The sequence below is a fragment of the Achroia grisella genome, unplaced genomic scaffold, assembly GCF_030625045.1.
Source record: "Achroia grisella isolate CSIRO2021 unplaced genomic scaffold, CSIRO_AGI_Agris_v1 utg780, whole genome shotgun sequence".
Taxonomy (NCBI): domain Eukaryota; kingdom Metazoa; phylum Arthropoda; class Insecta; order Lepidoptera; family Pyralidae; genus Achroia; species Achroia grisella.
Genome location: NW_026713020.1, coordinates 8463981 through 8486433, shown reverse-complemented (window position 1 = coordinate 8486433; position 22453 = coordinate 8463981). Strand labels below are relative to the sequence as shown.

The 22453-nt window shown below is 34.2% G+C and overlaps 2 protein-coding genes across 2 annotated transcripts in view; one reads left to right on the top strand and one right to left on the bottom strand.

Moving 5' to 3' along the window:
• The window catches only part of LOC131850923 (uncharacterized), a 51030-nt gene that overhangs the window by 7551 nt on the left and 21026 nt on the right, over positions 1 to 22453 (top strand). The gene's annotated exons all lie outside the window — the stretch shown is intronic.
• On the bottom strand, positions 1683 to 18802 carry LOC131850924 (collagen alpha-1(I) chain-like). Its single transcript, XM_059201333.1, has 7 exons — positions 18686 to 18802; positions 14093 to 14234; positions 7158 to 7346; positions 4862 to 4955; positions 3186 to 3255; positions 2042 to 2641; positions 1683 to 1774 (listed from the first exon to the last, which is right to left on the bottom strand). Exons 1-7 carry the CDS (start codon positions 18693 to 18695, stop codon positions 1683 to 1685), a joined length of 1197 nt encoding a protein of 398 aa, XP_059057316.1. The 5' UTR covers positions 18696 to 18802.

The window sequence follows — 22453 nt, the reverse complement described above, 5'->3', positions numbered from 1 at the left end:
GATTTTCATGAGGTTTTCAATGCATATTCAGTAGGTCTGTGGCTGAGATTCTTCAATAAAATAATATTGCGACTATAAGTTATGATACGAGATGTAAGCTATCTTATCTTTTAAGTCGGATCAAATTGCACACAATGTGCAAATCAATTTTGCAATCGGTTCAGTAGTTTAGGAGTCCATCGCGGATAAACAACGCGACACGTAATTTTTATATACAAAGATATTTCGCAGAGGTTTCAGGACCTAAGTACATTTATTTTGGAAAACTATATTGTAATGTACTCAATAAGTTATGATCAATGCTTAGAGAATCCTTTAGAATATAATAACATTTATTACATCACAGATCACAACATAATAATATCGATGCTGGCAGCAGCATATGAATTATTATATAAGATAAACGTAAATAATAATAATAATAATCTCAAGACAATACACACAGCGCCATCTAGACCCAAGTTAAGCTAGCTAAAGCTTGTTTGCTTCTCAATACATTTATGAAAATATCATCTATGCCAGGAAGAATATAGACAGTTTCAAAAGAGTTAGTGATTGCACTAATAAAAGTTTACGTAACAATAACAAAGTGATTTTACCTAAATGTCGTTTGACTAAAGTTAGTAATTCGTTTTATGGCAATTGCGTAAGGTTTTACAATAAAATACCAGAGTCTGTTATAAATCTGCCAGAAAAAAGATTTAAATGTCAAATAAAACAGTTCCTTTGCAAAAAAGCTTACTATAAAATTGAAGAATTCGTTAACGATAATAATGTTTTTATAGAAAAACTTTAAATCCATAGCACTGACAATATTATCTGATTACATTAATAATGAGTGCGTAGCGACTTCTATGTTGATTATCGCATGCATCTTACTTGTTATACTGTAATTATTTATATAAAAAAAAGCATCTATTAAAAAGAGCAACACACAAGTTTCTTGCTAATTCTTCTTGTGATGAATCTACATTCCGAATGAGTGGTAGAATCAAAAAATGACTATTCAACAGCTTGTAATGAGTTTATTTGAATAAAGGTATTATGGGTACTAGACAAGTATTATAAATACTTGGATGTTTTTTTCGTAAATACATACATATATTATATATAGAAAACACCCAGACCGACACAAACAACCATACTCATGAATACAAATGTTTGTGCCGTGCGAGGAATCGAACCCGCCAATCATCGGACGTAAAGCGGTGTGCTAAACTACTGACACAGTAGTAACAAACTGCCGCATTTCTCAACCCCATTTATAAATATACTAGCTTTTGCCCGCGGCTTCGCTCGCGTTAATTTATCTCCTTAGGGGTGGAATTTATCAAAATCCTGTCTTAGGGGATGCCTACGTCACAGTAGCTTTATGCATGCAAAGTCTCAGCCCGATTGGTTTAAAATTGTCAATTCAAAGTTTCATACAAAATTTCATCCCCTATTTTATCCCCTTGGGGGTAGGATTAATCAAAATCCTTTCTTAGCGGATGCCTACGTCATAACATCTACCTGCATGCCAAATTTCAGTCCGATCCGTCCAGTGGTTTGGGCTGTGCGTTGATAGATCACTATGTCAGTCACCTTTGAGTTATATATATTTAGATAACCAATGGCAAGTTTATTTTTGCAGTTTAGTGGAAAATATTAAAACAAACGAAAACTTCAATTGGTATGTTTATTTACAACATATGCTTCTTATTCTTTCTATTTCTATCACTGTCTGAACTAGATGCGGTAGTGGATGTCGACTTACTATATCGTCGTGGACATCCTGCGAAAGGTCGACTCACTATATTGTATATGTACATAGTATGTTTAATGCACAATCAATTCAATATATATACTTACGAGTATGTTATTACATCAAGCGACGACGGATTTAACAGCTAGTTAGAACAGTTTATTACCAAAATATTTACATTAAACTTTCACTACAACGATCACTTAGCACTGTTAACATAAACACAACTAATCTATCGTTACACACAAATTATTACCAATATTAGTCCTGCAATAATGGACAGAGAACACTATTTACCGTAGTAGAATGGCCGTCTCGGTCCTATTTGACCGGTGGGGCCTCCAGGACCCACGAGAATCCCTCTGCCGGGACCAATGATGCCTGTAGGACCGCCAGGCCCGACGAGGACTCCAGGTCCACTCCCTCGACCGCCGCCATAGAAGTAGTTATTCATAAAACCACCTGGACGTCTATTGAAGCCAGCCGGTCCTATTATCCCTGTAGGACCACCAGGCCCAACTAGGATACCTCGCTGGGCTGACTCACTATTACCTACATCACGATTTTCGTCAGGATTTCGATTCGGTATTGGCCCGGGCCCTATTATGCCACTTGGACCATCAGGGCCGACCAGGACAGGTGGAATTTGGGGATTCTGCGAGTTAGCGTTGCCTACAGGGAGTCTGGGAGGACCAATGTTGCCAGTGGGTCCGCCCGGACCTACGAGTACAGCCGGTGCTCGCGGCCTGTCGTTCCCAATTCCTGAGGGATTGCGGTCCTGTTCAGCACCGAAGATTCCGTTGAAATATGTGCCTGGTGATGGAGGGAATGGTCCAGCCAAATCATTTTGTCCGGGCAGCAGCACTGGACGTTCATCTTCTACTTCGTTGAAGTATTCTACAATTAAATATTAATATATCATTACATAGTATAAATAAAGTCGCTGTTGCTGTCTGTCCGTCCCTATGTATGCTTAAATCTTTAAAACTATGCAACGGATTTTGAAGCTGTTTTTTTATTAGATAGAGTGATTCAAGAGGAAGGTTTATGTATATAATACATGTACATCCGTGCAAAGCCGGGGCGAGTAGCTAGTAAATTTATAAGAAACTAGCTGTACCCGCGACTTCGTCCACGTGGGACTTAACTTTATTTTCTGAAATAAAAGAATTTTATAAAATAAAAGTGGCCTAAATTATTCCTTATTACATCAGCTACTTGCCAATAAAAGTCCCGTCAAAATCTGTCCAGCCCTTACAGAGATGAGCCGGAACAAACAGACAGACAGACAAAAATTGTAAAAAATGTTATTTTGGTGTATGTACCGTATTCATATTCATATGCTCGTATTAAACAACGGTTATTTCAATATTACAAACAGATACTCCAATTTAATTTATGTGTATGTATATTATTAATAATATAACAAATGTTTTTATACCTGAATTCTGTTGATAGTTTTTATTGGATCGTTTATAGCAGCACAGATATTTTCCAACGCCGCACGCTTTCTGCAAATAAATATCAATAAATTCAAATTGAAATTCAAAATATCTTTATTCATGTAGGTCTATACTATTATTACTCTTATGATATTATGTTAAATCTACCGTCTATTACTCACTACTACGATTACTTGAATGACGAGCGTGCATGGCAATAGTTGTTCATGCACGGGATTTTCATTTAATGTTAGACATAGACACCTATATAAATACCTATACATTGTAAATAAACTGGCTTTTAAAAAAAAAGTAATTCAATTGAGTTTCTTGCCAATTCTTCTCAATTGGATCTATATACCGAACTGGACGGTAGGGGAAAAAATATTAAAATGTAAAAACTTGACGTTCATAAGCGGCTAAAATGTCCTACATGAATATATATATTTTTTAATTTTGATTGGTCCTGAGTTTTAGGTAGATAGATAATTATTTGCTTGAATATTCTTTTCTTTACAGTGTAAGTCTTACAATAAAATAGGGTACAAAAGTTCACCTAACAATCAGGAGACATGAGAATTTTCCCTGCGATCGATCCCCCGTCCAAATCAAACGGGGATCGATGTTACGACGGCCTGAGCCGAGGTTCGAACCCCTAGCGGTATCCTCAGACTGAAGTCGTATCTGTCACGCGGGAGTTGGCCTTCAGCCGCTCCATAAGTCCTTTGGTTTGGAGTGCCATCTGCACTCGCCCCCTATCGTCCGGTGAAGCTGTAAAGGCCAGCTGCGGCCAACAGCATTAGAGTAGTCCGAAAAAAAAGAGAATTTCTATTTTTATCAATGATTTCCAAAACACTAATGAGAATATTAAATGTTACGTCCATTCTCGCAAAGAGTAAGCGTATTATTTTACGAGAATTTGTGTAGTTCTATTTTGAACCTATTTAATGGCATTTCTATAATTAACCTGTGCTATTTTATTGAATACTAGCTGTGTCCGCCTTCGCCGGCGCCGCCGACTTCGTTCGCAAGGAATGAGGAATTTCCATTTCATCCCCTATTTTATTTTACCCCCTTAAGGGTAAAATTCGTACAAACTTTAAATGTCATAATGATAGTCAAAATCTTAAAAAATAAGTTTCAAGTTTCTAGCTTTAAAAATGACTATACTTCTATAAAACGTTTCATCTTCCCTATCAACCCCTTACAACCCTTTCTTCGCATTAAAAAGTAGCCTATGTCCGTTCTCAGGGTCTGGACTATCTGTATACTAAATTTTATTTAAATCGGTGCAGTAGTATTGGTGTGAAAGCGAGACAGACAGACAGAGTTACTTTAGCAGTTATAATATTAGTAAGGAGTAAGGATTTGTATGGAACTGACATGGAAGTTTTATGTAAGTTGGTTCGACCTGCGGGAATTTACTTGGGTCCCTTATTGTAAAACGAAAAATACATTTATTCATGGATTACAGTTTTAGCCTCTTATGAACGTTAATTTTTTTATATTTATTTTTCCTACCGTCCAGTTCGGTATACAGATCCAATGGATAAGAATTGGCAAGAAACTCAATTGAATTTCATGTTTTCTTAATGCCCAACTATATAAAATGTATATTTATATATGTGTAGATACGGCATTGACACAGTGGAATATATTATACTGATTGACTTACGAGTGAGTCTGAGGAGGGGCGGCAGTGAGGCGTGGAGACACACTTGCAGTGTTGCATTGAGTCCAGCGTACCATCCGAGTAGTATTGCTGTGGGCTGAAACATTTACAGCACGTATTTATATATTACTAGCTGTTCCCGCGACTTCGTCCGCGTGGAATTTAACGTTATTTTTTTAAAATAAAAGTAGCCTAAAGAATTAAAAATTATTTTGTTCGTCTTAATTTATTCGTTCCATTAGGTACTGATAGGTTCAAACTAATACATTTACGTCCTGCATCATCCCTTATTTCATCCCCATGGGGGTTGAATTTATCAAAATCCTATTTAAGCGAACGTCTTCATCATAGTAGCTCCAATCTTTAATTTCAGTTCAGTTTAAAAATCTATGAAGATTTATACAGACTTTCATCCCCTTAGGGGTGGAATATATTAAAATCCTTTCTTAGGGGATGCCCACGTCATAGTAGCTTTATGCATGCAAAGTCTCAGCGCGATCGGTTTAAAATTGACAAAGTTTCATACAAACTTTCATCCCCTATTTTATTCCTTGAGGGGTAGAATTAATCAAAATCCTTTCTAAGCGGATGCCTACGTCATAACATCTGCCTGCATGCCAAATTTCAGCCCGAACCGTCCAGTGGTTTGGGCTGTGCGTTGATAGATCACTACGTCAGTCACCTTTGAGTTATATATATTTAGATATTAGAAATCTGAAGAGCTTGTTCGTTCGAACGCGCTAATCTCAAGAACTACTGGTTGGAGTTGAAAAATTCTTTTTCTGTTGGATAGTCCATTTGTCGAGGAAGGCTTTAAGCTATATAACATTACGCTATGAAAGCGAAGCATGAGTGAAAAATGTTGAAATGCAGATAGTGTTTTTGATAATCACGCGAATGAAATCGCGGGTATAGTTAGTTTGTAACATTACTAGCTGACTAATTTATAATTAAAATCGTTATTAATGAATAGGGGTTGGTGATAGAAGGGTGAAATTTAAGTATAAGTATTACAATATCATTTTATGTGTATACTAAATATATTAAATATATAATATGGCAAATAAATAATAATGTTTTTTCATATAAATTAAAATCGCTGTTAAAATATATATATTTGGTGGTATAAGGGTGAATATGCATGATGACTAGGGCCCTCACAGGACATTGCAAATTGAACAAGCATATTAAATATGTATATATATATCTGCAGATTCTGCCATATATATTTTTAGTGTAACGCCGCTTACATATATTTTTTTATTTTCCACTCATGCATAAACGAAATATCTCCTTTGGAAAGTTTACATAATGCCGAGGAGATAAAAACGATCGCTCCTAAGAATATCCTTCAATTATGTCCCTGACGGTCTTAATAAATAAAATAAATAAATAGATCTATGTAGGTCGCAAACGTCGTTTTACACATCTACAATAGCCCAAACAACCCAATAAAATAAAAAAAATAATAAGGGTGAAAATTTAGGGTTGAATGTGTCCTTAGCTACATTATAAAAAAAATTGACAAGTTAAATAGTCCAATAAAAGGTTAGGGATGGACAACCCTTATCACTTAGGAGTATAAAAAATATATAGTAGCCGATTCTCAAACGTACTGAATATGCATATAAAATTTTATAAAAATCGGTCAAGCCGTTTCGGAGGAGTATGGTGTTTGTGACACGAGAATTTTATATATAGGATAATATAATAGCCTTGGATAATTATCACAGCGCCATCTAGTCCCAAGCTAAGCTGAGCTTGTATTATGAGTGCTAAACAACTGATATAAATACATAAATACTTTTTTTTATAAATAAAACAAAACGCCCAGACCAATACAAATAATCATATTTATGTATACACATATTTATACCGGGCGAGGAATCGAACCCGCGACCATCGGAAGCAAAGTGTACTAACCGCTATACCATCAAGGCCGTCAATTTATATAGTTAATATTCTAATTCGTAGAAAAAAAAACATTATTGACAGTATAGTTCCATAACTTTTGACGACCTCGGTGGTATAGCGGTTCAGCACACCGCTTTACGTCCAATGGTCGCGGGTTCGATTCCTCGCACGGCACAAACATTTGTATTCACGAGTATGATTGTTTGTATCGGTCTGGGTATTTTATATTATATATGTATTAACGAAAAAAAAAAAAATCTATATATATGTATCAGTTATCTAGTACCCATAACACAAGCTTTAGGTAGCTTAATTTGGGTCTAGATGGCGCTGTGTGAATTGTCCTGAGATTATTATTATTATTATTATAACCAGTTGTACTCACTTCTTGGTGATGGAGTAATGGGTCTGCCCTTCAATGCTGTAGGGCGCCGACGCCCGGTTAGGCTCCACTCGCACTGGATACCGTCCGGATATGTCCCCATTGACCGGGCGGTTGTAGAAACCGACCGTGTTCGATGCCGGCTCGAATGGTATTTCATCAGCTTGCACTTGATTTTCGCTAGTGTTCATTCTAGAAAGAAAAAATAAAAAAAAATTCAAAATATCTTTATTCATGTAGGTCTATTACAGACTGTTATGATATGTCAAATCTACCGACAGTTCGGAATGATTTCGAGATGAGAAGAACTGACAAGAAACTCAATTCGTATTCTTTTCAAAAAAATGTTTACAATAATACACAGTCATTAAAATTCAAATTTGAGAGAATAGAGTGACCACCAGCATATGCTATTGCAAAAAAACAAAAAATCTAATCAGTGTTCGTAACCCAAACAGACCAGTCCCCACAAGCAGCACCCGTTCACGAATATGACGGACGAAAAATCGTATAAAATCTCTATAGTAATAATAATTACCCAGGACTTTTCACACAGCGCCACCTAGTGCCAAGCTAAGCAAAGTCTTGTGGGTACTGAAGAACTCAAAAAAAAGTGTTAAGTTTTTCTACTGTACAATAAAGAATACATATTTTATAGTACAGTACTTAGGTACATTAATAAAAATACCTACTTTTTAATTGTATCTATTGTTATCAAAATTAAATTATAAGTTCTTGACTTGACCACGACTATGTGACGCCCTCCTGGCGCCAAAGCTGAATCCAGCCTTGATTATTTCTTTATTCAATCATTACATTGATCAATTTATTCAATCATCTTCTCTTCCGGACATATCATCTTAATTAGCAAAAACATTACTAGAAGCGAATGTTGGCCCTTGCTTTTTAACATTTAAATTTTCACATATCAGCCCTTTTCATATAATAAAAATATTCAAAAAATACGGAAGATCTCGGGGCATGTCAGATAAAGTAGTTAGTTAATTTATAGATATTGTTGCTCCTTATCAAGCTACTATTTTGTTGCATAAATTTGTCGAATGACTTAATTCTCGATGATAATAACTGAATTAAAATGTATTGTAACAGACGATAGTGAAAGTGAACCGAGCCGGCGGCGTGTAGCAATGTTAGACTATTGAACATTTCGTAAACTGTATCGCCACTTGTAGATTCACTTGCAAGTTTAATCAAATTAAGTACTAAAGTGATACGTTTAAGCCGACTTAATAAGTAATAATAAAGTTTTGTCTAAGCCTATACATATAAATAAAATTTGAGTGTCTGTTTGTAATATTGAAATAACCGTTTTTACTACATGCATGTGAATATAAATACGGTACATACACCAAAATAACATTTTTTACAATTTTTGTCTGTCTGTTTGTTCCGGCTAATCTCTGAAATGGCTGGACCGATTTTGACGGGACTTTTATTGGCAGGTAGCTGATGTAATAAGGAGTAACTTAGGCTACTTTTATTTTAGAAAAATAAAGTTATATTTCACGCGGACGAAGTCGCGTGTACTGCTAGTTAACAATATGTATTAGGACCTTTTCCCGGCAAATAGAAGTATAGCGACGATGTTTTTTTTTATTTTCGCGCCAAAATTAGACTTTTTCAAACTACAAATATCTTACGATATATTTTTTAATGTTTATTAATCTTTATTTCTATAGATTAGAATATTGCACAGAGGCCTGTAAAGCAATTAAATAGCAATAAACACAATGCTCCCTTCACAATATCTGATTCGTTGCACAGCATCGGTATTAACATTGTTACTATTATTATTGGTAATGCTTTTGTAACATTGCACGTTGTTACATTGTAATTTGACGAAATACTAGTTTCCTTAACGTTACAAGTTAACCTGCGAAACTGAACTCTATTCAATGCCTGATGATGCCTCGTTCAGAAGCGAGACACGTGTCGCAATATAGGTATAGACTAGGGTTGTCAATACCACATAAAAAACTAGGATTTGAAATTGGAAAAACCAGGACAATTTAGTTTAAAACCAGGACTCAGTATTATACTTGTTATAATTATATTATTATACTAGCTGTCCCGGCAAACGTTGTTTTGCCATATATATTAATAACGCTATAAAAAATAGGGGTTGGTGATAGAAGGGTGAAAATTTAGGGTTGTATGTATTTTTTAATGACACACAATAAAAAATATAAATAAAAAAAAAAAAATAATATTAAAAAAAATTTTCAGGGGTATGAAAAATAGGCAGTAGCCGATTTGCCCAAAAAAAAAAAAAAAAATAATGTTAGGAGTGGTTAACATTGAGGGGTAATGAAAAATAGACAGTAGCCGATTCTCAGACCTACTGAATATGCATATAAAATTTCATAAAAATCGGTCAAGTCGTTTCAGAGGAGTATGGTAACTAACATTGTAACACGAAAATTTTATATATGAGATAATATAAATAGGCAAAATTTATATTATCTCATATTTATATCGGATATCCGATAGTTTCGGTTACGGTTACGGAGCTACGTAACATCCCTTATAATAAAGATGTAATGTGACTATTTGTTGACTGGACTCATCATTTCCTCTCCTCCTTTCCAGCTGCTGCTTGTACCAAAAGAACACTCGTTAAGAAATAATAGCGGTAAAAAATTAATTTCAAAAATCATTTATTCATGTAGGACATTTTAGCCACTTATGAACGTATTTTTTTTTTAATTACAATTTTTTCTCAACCGTTCCGTTCAGTATATAGATCCAATTGAGAAGAACTGGCAAGAAACTCAGTTTATTCACAATGTATATTTATATAGGTGTCTATGTCTAACATTAAATGAAAATCCAGTGCATGAACAACTATTGCAATGCACGTTTGTCATTCAAGTTATCGTTTAGTGAGTATAATACTCACTCATTCTTTGCTCAGTAAATATGATTTAACAGATGTTTTATAAATACATTAAGTGGCTATAATTGTGTATTTAATCTAAAAATATTCAATAGGAAACAATTAATTACATGTATAATTATGTAAGTCCGTATTTTGTAATTATTGAGAAATTTAATTTGCATAACAAGTGCATCCCGTAGATTGAGATTTATAACCAAATAATTGCAGAAATCGTTTGTGTCGGTAAAGGATCTATAGAATAGAATAGAATAGAAACTAATTTATTCAATAAACTTAAGAATAGAAGTGCAGGAATGTAATTAACTATATACTTAACAAATTTAGAAAAAAATATATAATATAATAGTAGTTGATTATGTTATCTGTGGTAGTAGTATCAAAAGTAACTGTGATAATTTTTAACTGTCAGTTTGATTTTGCTAATCTCGGAAACGGCTGGACTGTGTGAAGGAATGGGTCGTATAAAGGAATTCGGTTTTGAATAGTGTTGCCAGGTCCGATTTGTTTTAAATCGGTACATCGCTAGTTTAAATATATATAACTCAAAGGTGACTGATCTATCGATGCACAGCCCAAACCACTGGACGGATCGGGCTGAAATTTGGCATGCAGGTAGATGTTATGACGTAGGCATCCGCTAAGAAAGGATTACAAAGGGATTAATAAAACCCCTAAGGGGATAAAATAGGGGATGAAAGTTTGTCAATTTTAAACCGATCGGGCTGAGACTTTGCATGCATAAATCTACTATGACGTAGGCATCCCCTAAGAAAGGATTTTGATAAATTCCACTCCTAAGGGGATAAATTAACGCGAGCGAAGCCGCGCGCACAAGCTTGTTATAAATATAATACAAAGATCAACTAATTAATACCAATTATAAACGCAAAACATTTATATTAATTATGGGACACAGTCACCTAGATACATCAAAATAATAATTGCATTTAATAATGTCTAGTAAGACAAATTCAATATTGTCTACTAGGCACTGCTGTATCTAAACTGTGTCACCCCACCTTACATTTTCCTATTGTTATTTAGTATATAAGATCATTATTTCTATGTACATATTGTCAGTTTATCATCATCTGTAATATACATCGTCTCGACCAACAACATAGTATCACTCACCCGCAACATTAATCATTTTATGCAAATGACTTAAATCTCATGATAGCGTAAATCAACTTATACCTATAAGCGGCTACAAAATGCCGCAAGCCGCTGTAATTGTAGTGGGAAAGTGACGCAAGAAGTATTATGGTGTCAGTGGAGACCACGGCACGAGGCAATGCTATGGGATAATTGCTCCCATTGTGATCGGAACAAGAGGACGATATGTCGGCCAAGGCGCAGATCATCTTGTGGAACTAACCCAACAGATGTACCGAGTAATTATCACTAATTATACACAACTACCTATGAAACGCGGTTTTACTCGTACGTAACGTTAGTACACTGATACTGATACTGCTAGATTAGTCTATTTTAGTTATTTTCATAGTTTACTCTCTTATACTAGCTTTTGCCCGTGGCGTTGCTCGCATGAATTTATCCCCTTAGGGGTGGTATTTTCAAAATCCTTTCTTAGGGGGTGCCTACGTCATAGTAGCTTTATGCATGCAAAGTCTCAGCCCGATCGGTTTCAAATTGACAAAGTTTCATATAACTTTCAACCCCTATTTAATCCCCTTGGGGGTAGAATTAATCGTTTCTTAGCGGATGCCTACGTCATAACATCTACCTGCATGCCAAATTTCAGCCCGATTCGTCCAGTGGTTTGGGCTGTGCGTTGATAGATCACTATGTCAGTCCGTTGAGTTATATATATTTAGATTATTATGAGGAAAAGAGGCAGATATTTAAAATATATTCATATTACAAAAACGTGCCCTTCGAGCAATCTACTGTATGAAGAGTTGTGACTCATTAAGAGAGAAATTCAAAGAGGCAAATATTCTCACCGTTGCTTCTCAATTTGTATATTCAAATATCCTATATGTTCATCAAAAGTGCTTCAATGTAAGTTTATTTGAATAAATGATTTTCTATTCTATTCTATTCTATTCTATCTCTGGACAATTCACACAATGCTTAGACCCAAGCTTAGCAGAGCTTGTGTTATGGGTACTAGACTACTGATAAAAATACTTTTTTTGTAAATATAATAGTCTCAGGACAATTCACACAGCGCCATCTAGACCCAAGTTAAGCTAGCTAAAGCTAGTGTTATGGGTACTAGATACATATACATAGATATATATTTTTTGTAAGTACATACATAGAAAACACCCAGATACTCATGAATACAAATGTTTGCACCATGCGAGGAATCGAACGCGCGACCATTGAAAGCGGTGTGGTAACCCACTAAACCATCAAGGCCGTTAAGATACCCATCAATGATAATGTCAGATAATTTAATTTGACATTCACGTGGGAAAAGCCCTAAACACAAGTGTTGCAATGTGGTATTTAGAGATTTCCTGCCGTATAAATTGAAACTCTGTGTTTATTATTTACTAGCTGTATTGTGCCGCGAAGTCGCGGCTTCGTCCATGTGAAACTTACTATATTTTTCTAAAATAAAAGTAGCCTAAGTTACTCCTTATTACATCAATACTTGCCAATAAAAGTCCCGTCAAAATCGGTGCAGCCATTTCAGAGATTAGCCGGAACAAACAGACAGACAGACAAAAATTGTAAAAAAAATGTTATTTTGGTGTACGTACCGCATTTAAATTCATTTGTAGTAAAAAAAAATTATTTATAATTTTTTATTATGTATCATTAAAAAATACATATAACCCTAAATTTTCACCCTTCTATCACCAAACCCTATTTTGTTTTAGCGTTATTAATTTATATGGCGAAACCACTGAAATATTGACTGATACTAAAATGAGATCACAACTGAAACAGTTTACAAAAATATTATCAAATTAATTATAGTCAAATTAGAATTAGAAATGACAAAACTCTAAACTAATTATTGTGAAATAAGTATTTTTTTTTTTTTATATTTAAATACATTTTTCCACAGACATATTCGTCCGTGCCTTTTTTAATTTACTTTAATATTATAATATTTATTTAATTTCCATTTTTGTACAACTCCAGCCGAGATGTTACAATTTGCCTAACAGTGACACCGAGGCAGACCTTATCCGTCTGGCCCAGAACCACCGCTGGCCGGCCGGGTGAGTTGACAACATGCAGTGTCACCCATCTTTATTTGGAAGATTAGATTTATCAATATGCATATACAATTATATAAATCTTACACTACTACTAATTTCACAGTTTTCATTACATATGAAATAAGTATTATAAATAAGAGAAAAGACAAGACTCTATACTCCCTGTTAGATTTACTTTTTTCTAGCGTTATTAATTTATATGGCAAAACAACGTTTGCCGGGACAGATAGTAGGCTATAAATATTACACGGGTGAAATCGCGGGCGCAACTAGGTGAACATATATTACTGCACTGGCGGTGATTACAGACCGGATATGCATATATAAATATATCTTAGGCTTTGCGAGGGTCAAACGTAATAAGTAACAATGAAGTTATTAAGTAACATTGAACATATTACAAGTGTGGAACAATGCTGAATCTTCGCAGATCGCACTGTTACCATCCGCCAGGGTTGTGGGAACTATATGTTCAAGGGTACACACATTCTGGACATAATACTGCTACAAACTGCAAATTAAAGTAGCCTAAGTTACTCCTTATTACATCTGCTACCTGCCAATAAAAGTCCCTTCAAAATCTGTCCAGCCAATTCAGAGATTAGCCGGAACAAACAGACAGACAGACAAAAATTGTAAATAATGTTATTATGGTGTACGTACCGTATTTAAATTCATATGCATGTAGTAAAAAACGGTTACTTCAATATTACAAACAGACACTTCAATTTTATTTATATGTATATGTATAGATGTATAAATTAGTTTTATTTGAATATATCTTATATATATTTCTATTGCTATTGGATACAAACTTGTCGCTGTTGTCTGGTCGGTCATCACCATCGACGAATCGGACCTTCGTATCAATACGGACGGACGCGGCACCCTCTGGAAACCGCCATTTCTCAGCAGAGCATGCGCATATGCATGCTAGCACCAGCCACCACGCGCCGTCTGTAACAAACATACAAAATACATCACGCCCAGTCGTATAATTAGAGCAGTCCCGACATGCACGTTCACTAGTATGACGGATGAGTCGTCACTGCGCTCGATCATATATTTTTATTTATATTTTTAAGGCCAACTGGGTTATTTCAACTGCAACCCTGGACAATTAACACAGCGCCATCTAGTCCCACGGTAAGCAGAGCTTGTGTTATGGGTACTAGACAACTGATATAAATATATATATATTTTTTGTAAATACATACATAATATACATAGAAAACATCCCAATACAAACAACTCATGAATACAAATAATTGCACCATGTGAGGAATCGAACCCGTGACCATCATAAGTAAAGCGGTTTACTTAACCGCGAGACCAGCGAGATCGTCTCATATCTAAATATATATAACGCAAAGGTGACTGACTGCTGACATAGTGATCTATCAACGCACAGCCTAAACCACTGGACGGATCGGACTGAAATTTGGCATGCAGGTAGATGTTATGACGTAGGCAACCGCTAAGAAAGGATTTTGATTAATCCTACCCCCAAGGGGATAAAATAGGGGATGAAAGTTTGTATGAAACTTTGTAAATTTTAAACCGATCGGGCTGAGACTTTGCATGCATAAAGCTACTACGACGTAGGCATCCCCTAAGAAAGGATTTTGATAAATTCCACCCCTAAGGGGATAAATTAACGCAACCAAATCCGCGGGCAAAAGCTAGTATATATATATAGTCTGTGGCTATGTCTTATTATTGTTAATTAACTACACTAGATCGATTAGTGATCGATTCAGTGAAGTCATGTTATTGTACAGACAGCCGTCACATTAACATCAACAATACACAACATGATTCCTTCAATCATAATTACGAGTCACGCCGGTAACAGATACTAAACAATACGCGCTCCAACTGCATGTTACCGAGGGAAAGACAAATATAAATAAACCGTAATGTCTATTTATATGTATTTCAAATATTCTGGTATGGAAATTAAATAAATATTATAATATTAAAGTAAATTAAAAAAGGCACGGACGAATATGTCTGTGTAAAATGTATTTAAATAAAAAAAAAAACAAATATTCTGATATTTAATTGGATAAATATATGTATATAAAAGCTGTTCCCGCGACTTCGTCCGCGTGGAGTTATCTTAATTTTTCTAAAATAAAAGTTGCCTAAGTTACTCCTTATTACATCAGCTAACTGCCAATAAAAGACCTTCAAAATCGGTCCAGTCATTTCAGAGATTAGCCGGAACAAACAGACAGACAGGCAAAAATAGTAAAAAATGTCGTTTTGGTGTAAGTACCGTATTTATATTCATATGCATGTAGTAAAAAACGGTTATTTCAATATTACAAACAGACACTCCAATTTTATTTGTCATTTTTTATTAATAACGTAATAGAAAAATATTTGCCATTGCAATAGCATATGCTAGTGGTCACTCTATTCTACTAAATTTGATTTTAAAAATGACTCTGTATTATTGTAAACATGTACAACATTTATTTGAAAAGAATACGAGCTGAGTTTCTTGTCAGTTCTTCTCATCTCGAAATCATTCCGAACTGACGGTAGATTTGACATATCATAAGAGTCTGTAATAGACCGGAGTTAATTAATAATATTGTTATGTTGTATTATATCCTTATGTTTTATAAATACATCCATTAGAAATAGAAATAGAAATAATCTTTATTCAAATAAACTTAATATAAGCACTTTTGAATAGTCAAGTTTTTTTATTCTACAATACTACATGTTTTGATTCTACATTTCTTTGTTAATTGAGTAATATTTAGAAATAGTAATTACTCCTTAAAAGCAGTTTACGAAATGGGTGCAGTTAAATGAAGAAGTACTAAAATGCATAGTTGTGACTATTCCCCACGTGAAAAATACACGTCGCATTATACATTGCGTGTATTATGTAGAACATATTATGACGACCTCGGTGGTCGAGCGGTCTACCACACCGCTTTACGGACCGATGGTCGCGGGTTCGATTCCTCGCACGCACAAACATTTGTATTCATGAGTATGATTGTTTGTATCTGGTCTGGTTGTTTTCTATGTATAATATGTATGTATTTACAAAAAAAATCTATGTTTATGTATCAGTTATGTAGTATTCATAACACAAGCTTTAGCTATCTTAACTTGGGTCTAGATGGCGCTGTGTTAATTGTCCTGAGATTATTATTATTATTATATGTAGACTTTTCTATATGTTACCAGCAATGGATAATGTGGTATACGTATGTAACGTTAGCCACGTGCGTAGGGCGTGGGCGGGCGGCGGCTGGGGTTGCGCAAGAGAGTTATTCAAGGATTTTCTGAGGCAACCTGCCTTTTGTGGACTCATAACAATATGTATATGCTTGCATTTACGTATATTATACTCATTTATCATTTTAAAATCTATGTATATCAAAGCATTATAACAGTTGTAAATAAAAATCCAAGGTCACATGAGATTTATTCCCATTTTTTTTTTTATTAAATTTATTTGTTTCTCTACTGTTTTTATTATCATATTTTTTTTGTATTATAAATATATTATGTAGTACTTCAGCCGCGATTTGATACGGTCAAAGTTTTAATTGTATAATGTGTTCCTCTGGAGGGGAGATTTATTCCCATTGGTCATCGGACTCCCTAAAATATGGTCGAGCGCAGTGATGGCTGGCCCATCCGTCATACTCGTGAACGTGCTGCTTGTAGGGACTGGTTTGCTCTTATCACTACGACTGATTTAATCCTATTGTGTTTTTATATTTAACCCTAATAAATTAGTGCTGGTTGGTAGTTTGTATTCACACGTTTCGACTTGTAAATGTGGACTTACAAGGATTAGTTAAAAGAGCAACACACAAGTTTCTTGCTCGTTCCTCTTGTGATGAGACAGATTTCCGAATGAGCGTAGATAAATAAAATGTGATGACTATTCAAAAGTGTTTGAGTTAAGTTTATTTGAATAAATGATTTTCTATTCTATTTAATTTTCTTTTTCAATGTTAAATAAATTTTGAAAATATATTGACATACGTTCAGTTATTTTAATTTGTTTTCATGACAGGGTCGTATTGCAAAGGGGTTGATCCCATTTTTATTAGTTTTATTTTATAAATTCCGTTGATTTTTTACCTAGGAGCCTATACCTAGTGAAACAATATAATAAAATGCAATTAGATTTATAAGTATACATTTAGTAATTCACTACATTCCACAATTTATTATTATTAATAATAATAATTATTATGCCGGGGGTAAGTTGCCATCTCCTCTCCTTAAGAGGGGAGATGATTTTTTTTGGAAGTTAATAATAATCTCAGGAAAATTCACACAGCGCCATCTAGACCCAAGTTAAGCTAGCTAAAGCTTGTGTTATGGGTACTAGACAACTGATACAAATACATAGATAATTTTTTTTTCGTAAATACATACATATTATACATAGAAGATACCCAGACCAATACAAACTATCATACTTATGAATACAAATGTTTGTGCGGTGCGAGGAATCGAACCCGCGATCATCGGTCGTCGTCGGTGTGCTAGACCATATACTAGACCACTGAGGTCGTCATGTCGTCAATTATACTAATATTGTTATTGAGAAATGAAATGAATGTGTGTATCTGTCTGTCTGAAAACTATTCATAACTAAACGGCTGTAACGATTATTAACATAACATTTAATGTAAAGATAGATTCTATCACGGACATATAAATAGTCTATCGTCTTATTTGAAAAAACAAATACATAGATTTGTATCAGTTGTCTAGTACCCATAATACAAGCTTTAGCTAGCTTAACTTGGGTCTAGATGAAAAATAAAAAATCTAATCTGATAAGGGTTGACAGAGACAATGTATGTTTATTAAAGCAGACGTAGTCGCGTGTACTAGCCAGTATATCAAATTAAATTCAAATAAAAAAATATAAAAATTTCCATCATTAAACTACGTTTATATTATTTTATATTAAAAATAAATATTATAAAATCTAAAAAAATTTTTTATTTCATAATTTTTTTTAAAATCATTGCGAAAATAAATTGAATAGACAATTATTTATTGAAATAAAATAAAATTTAAACACTTTTGAATAGTTATACTTATTAAAAATAATTATAAAAATATATTTTACATTAAAAATAAACATTATAAAATCTAAAAAAAATGTTTCAATTAAATTGATTTACGTTTTATATATAAAATTTATTATATTGCCGTTTATATTAATTTTATTTAAAATATATTTAAATAGCCTTGGTTTTTCTTTAATAAATAAATAAATAAACATTTTTTCCTAAAAACAAATGCTGAAAATAAATAAAATAGAAAAATATTTATTAAAATTTAAGAACTTTTGAATAGTCATAGTTATTAAAAATAATTATAAAATTATAATAAAACAAATTACTAACCGATATGCATTTCTCAATTTATACACAACTCTCTTATTAACATTTATCACAGAATAAACAATAAATAAGTGCTCAATATTTATTTATTCTACACAGGGTTGTCGGTGGAGTGGTCCGTTCGGGGCGCACTCTCTTATGTAACTAAGCTTTGCTGCGTATATTTCAGCTGCGCCTGCGCACCGTTCTGTACTAAAAGCAAAAAGGTCATCAGTGAAGCGATCGATCCCTTCGGATGCTGTAATCATTGCTCATCACAAATTTACTGATCCGCTATTAATGCCTTCTGACGTCCCTGGTCCATTTTATGTACTTTAATAGGTTTTTCCATAGCTATGTCATGCAATATTTGCCTTGAAAGTATCACTTTGAACAGCGAGGTCGTCGAGAATTTTTATAACTAGGTATGTGGTTCAAAATTTATATTATGACTAGCTGTTCCCGCGACTTCGTCTGCGTGGAATTTAGCTTTATTTGTCTAAAATAAAAGTAGCCTAGAGAACTAAAAATTATTTTGTTCGTCTTAATTTATTCGTGACATTAGGTACTAATACATTTACATCCCGCATCATCCCCTATTTTATCCCCTTAGGGGTGGAATTTATCGAAATCCTTTCTAGCTAGTAGTTCTTGCGGCTTTACTTTTGTTTAGCGTGTGTAAAAAAATTAGGGCCTACAAAATCTAAGAAGATTTATACAAACTTTCATCTCCTATTTTATACTCTTAGGGGTGGAATTTATCAAAATCCTTAATTAGGGGATGCCTACGTTATAGTAGCTTTATGCATGCAAAGTCTCAGTCCGATCGGTTTAAAATTGACAAAGTTTCATACAAACTTTCATCCCCTACTTTATCCTCTTGGGGGTAGAGTTAATCAAAATCCTTTCTTAGCGGATGCCTACGTCATAACATCTACCTGCATGCCAAATTTCAGGCCGATCCGTCCAGTGGTTGGGGCTGTGCGTTGATAGATCACTATGTCAGTCAGTCACCTTTGAGTTATGTACTAGCTAACTCGTGCACATTTCTGGGTGGTAAACTATTTTACTCGTCTTTTGCCGCCCGATGAGGGTAGAAACAATTAATACTAATATTGCTATTAAAAAATAGAGGGTAACGGTAGAAGGGTGAAATTTTTGGGTTCTATGTGTAATCAAGTGCCAAATCATAAAATTATGAAATTACTAGCTGTGCCCGCTATTTTAACCGCGTAATATTTATAGCTTCTGTTATTCTGATGTATAAGCTATATTACTGTAAAGTTTCATCGAAATCAGTTCAGTAGTTTTTGCGTGAAACAGTAACAAACATCCATCCATACTCATAAATTTTCGCGCTTATAATATTACTAGCTACTCGCCCCGGCTTTACACGGGTGTACATGTATTATATATATAAACCTTCCTCTTAAATCACTCTATCTATTAAAAAAAACCGTTTCAAAATCCGTTGCGTAGTTTTAAAGATTTAAGCATACATAGGGACAGACAGCGACAGCGACTTTGTTTTATACTATGTAATGACAATGACCCAGGACAGTTCAGCAACATCACAGGACAGACAGACATACAGCGCCATCTAATCCCAAGCTGAGCAAAGCTTGTGTTATGGGTACTAGACAAATAATATAAATATATGGTTTTTTTTATGTAAATATATATCATGTAATTATGATGATTCCCTGATTGATAGTGAGAACAGCGACTTTGTTTTATACTATGTAATGATTAAGATTAAGATAAGATGCAATGAAGACGTTCATAATATGATTCTGAATTTAATGAATGAAGTCCGCCCTTGACCAGTAAGTTCAATGTTGTGATGGTGACCAACACTCTCGCCACATATCTCAGTGGCGGGAAAGTACCAAGGTGAGCGGTGCGGTGCCAGCACTAAACAAAGCTTTATATGGAAACCAGATTTATGACAAAGACTGACTGATAACGTTAAAAATATCAACCAAGTACGCGTGAAATTTGGAGACTTATGAAGATTATGTGAAGTATATTATTTATACATTTTGTTTTATTTAAATCAATTCGAGTCAAAACATTTATTTGCAGAATGCAGTGCTTATGGAGATTTTGTTATTTTTCTTACAGACAGACAGACAAAAATTGTAAAAAATGTTATTTTGGTATATATACCGTATTTATATTCAAATACATAGTATTTATATATATAAATAAATACTGATATTATATATATAAATACTGACTATACCGGCGACTTCGTCCGCGTGGAATATAACTTTATTTTTCTAAAATAAAAGTAGCCTAAGTTACTCCTTATTACATCAGCTACCTGCCAAAAAAAGTCCCGTCAAAATCGGTCCAGCCATTTCAGAGATTAGCCGGAACAAACAGACAGACAGACAAAAATTGTAAAAAATGTTATTTTAGTATATATACCGTATTTATATTCATATACATGTAGTAAAAAACGATTATTTCAATAATACAAACAATTATGTATAGATAAGGGTAAAGGATAATGTAATATACATAATCTTTGTATATATTTTACTAGCTGTTCCAGTAAACGTCGTTTTGCCTTAAAATAAAAAATAAAAATTTAGGGGTGGACTACCCCTAACATTTAGGGGGATGAAAAATAGATGTTGGCCGATTCTCAGATCTACTCAATACGCTCACAAAATTTCATGAGAATCGGTCAAGCCGTTTCGGAGGAGTATAGGAACGAAAACTGTGACACGAGAATTTTATATAATAAGAAGAAAGTTGTATAAATCTTTTCAGATTTTGTAGGCACATATTTTTTACACACGCTAAACAAAAGTAAAGCCGCAAAAACTATACCTAATTAATAATGATACTTACTTACGCGAGCGAAGCCGCGGGCAAAAGCAAGTTTGAATTTATAAATCCCGCGCCTAAACAACTACTTTGTCGTCTTCTAAGTAATAGTCCTTACTTAATTGTTTCTTAATGTTTGTTAAACGGCTGTATTATGGAATAGATTACAAATCACTATACTATCAGTGGCACGCCGGAGGTCACCGCGAGCGGTGCAGCCGCAGCATCCACAGCCATTGTCTGAGCCAATTATTCCGAAACATGACCCAATTAGCGGCCCGAAGGCCACCACGATACTAATATTTCGACATCGATTTACGTTGCATACTATTTTATTTATGAAAACAGTTAAATTACAGGACAAACGGTATGCATATTTTTTTTAAGAGTTAAATTACAGGACAAACGGTATGCATATTTTTTTTAAGAGTTAAATTACAGGACAAAAGGTATGCAAATTTTTTTTAAGAGTTAAATTACAGGACAAAAGGTATGCAAATTTTTTTTAAGAGTTAAATTACAGGACAAAAGGTATGCAAATTTTTTTTAAGAGTTAAATTACAGGACAAAAGGTATGCATATTTTTTTTAAGAATGACTAGCTGTTCCCGTGACTTCGTCCGCGTGGAATTTAACTTTATTTTTCTAAAATAAAAATAAATTCCTGGTGAAATTGTCGCGATGTGCTAACTGACCTGATCTCATGCTCATCTTATCATCCTCCACTGGTGCCACAGCGTAAACCGTTAGTGCAGGCGGGTGCACCGTTCCATTATCTATACATATACTACATGCATATGAATATAAATACGGTACATACACCAAAATAACATTTTTTACAATTTTTGTCTGTCTGATTTTGTGTGTCCGGCTAATCTCTAATATGGCTGAACCGATTTTGACGTGACTTTTATTGTCAGGTAGCTGATGTAATAAGGAGTTAACTTAGGCTACT

What these genes read in the sequence shown, in the direction of transcription:
- LOC131850924 (XM_059201333.1), bottom strand. An exon ending in CATTACTCCATCACCAAGAA is followed by an intron (nt 4,956 to 7,157) that starts GTGAGTACAACT and finishes TAAATGTTTCAG; the next exon opens with CCCACAGCAATACTACTCGG. An exon ending in AAACTATCAACAGAATTCAG is followed by an intron (nt 2,642 to 3,185) that starts GTATAAAAACAT and finishes ATTTAATTGTAG; the next exon opens with AATACTTCAACGAAGTAGAA.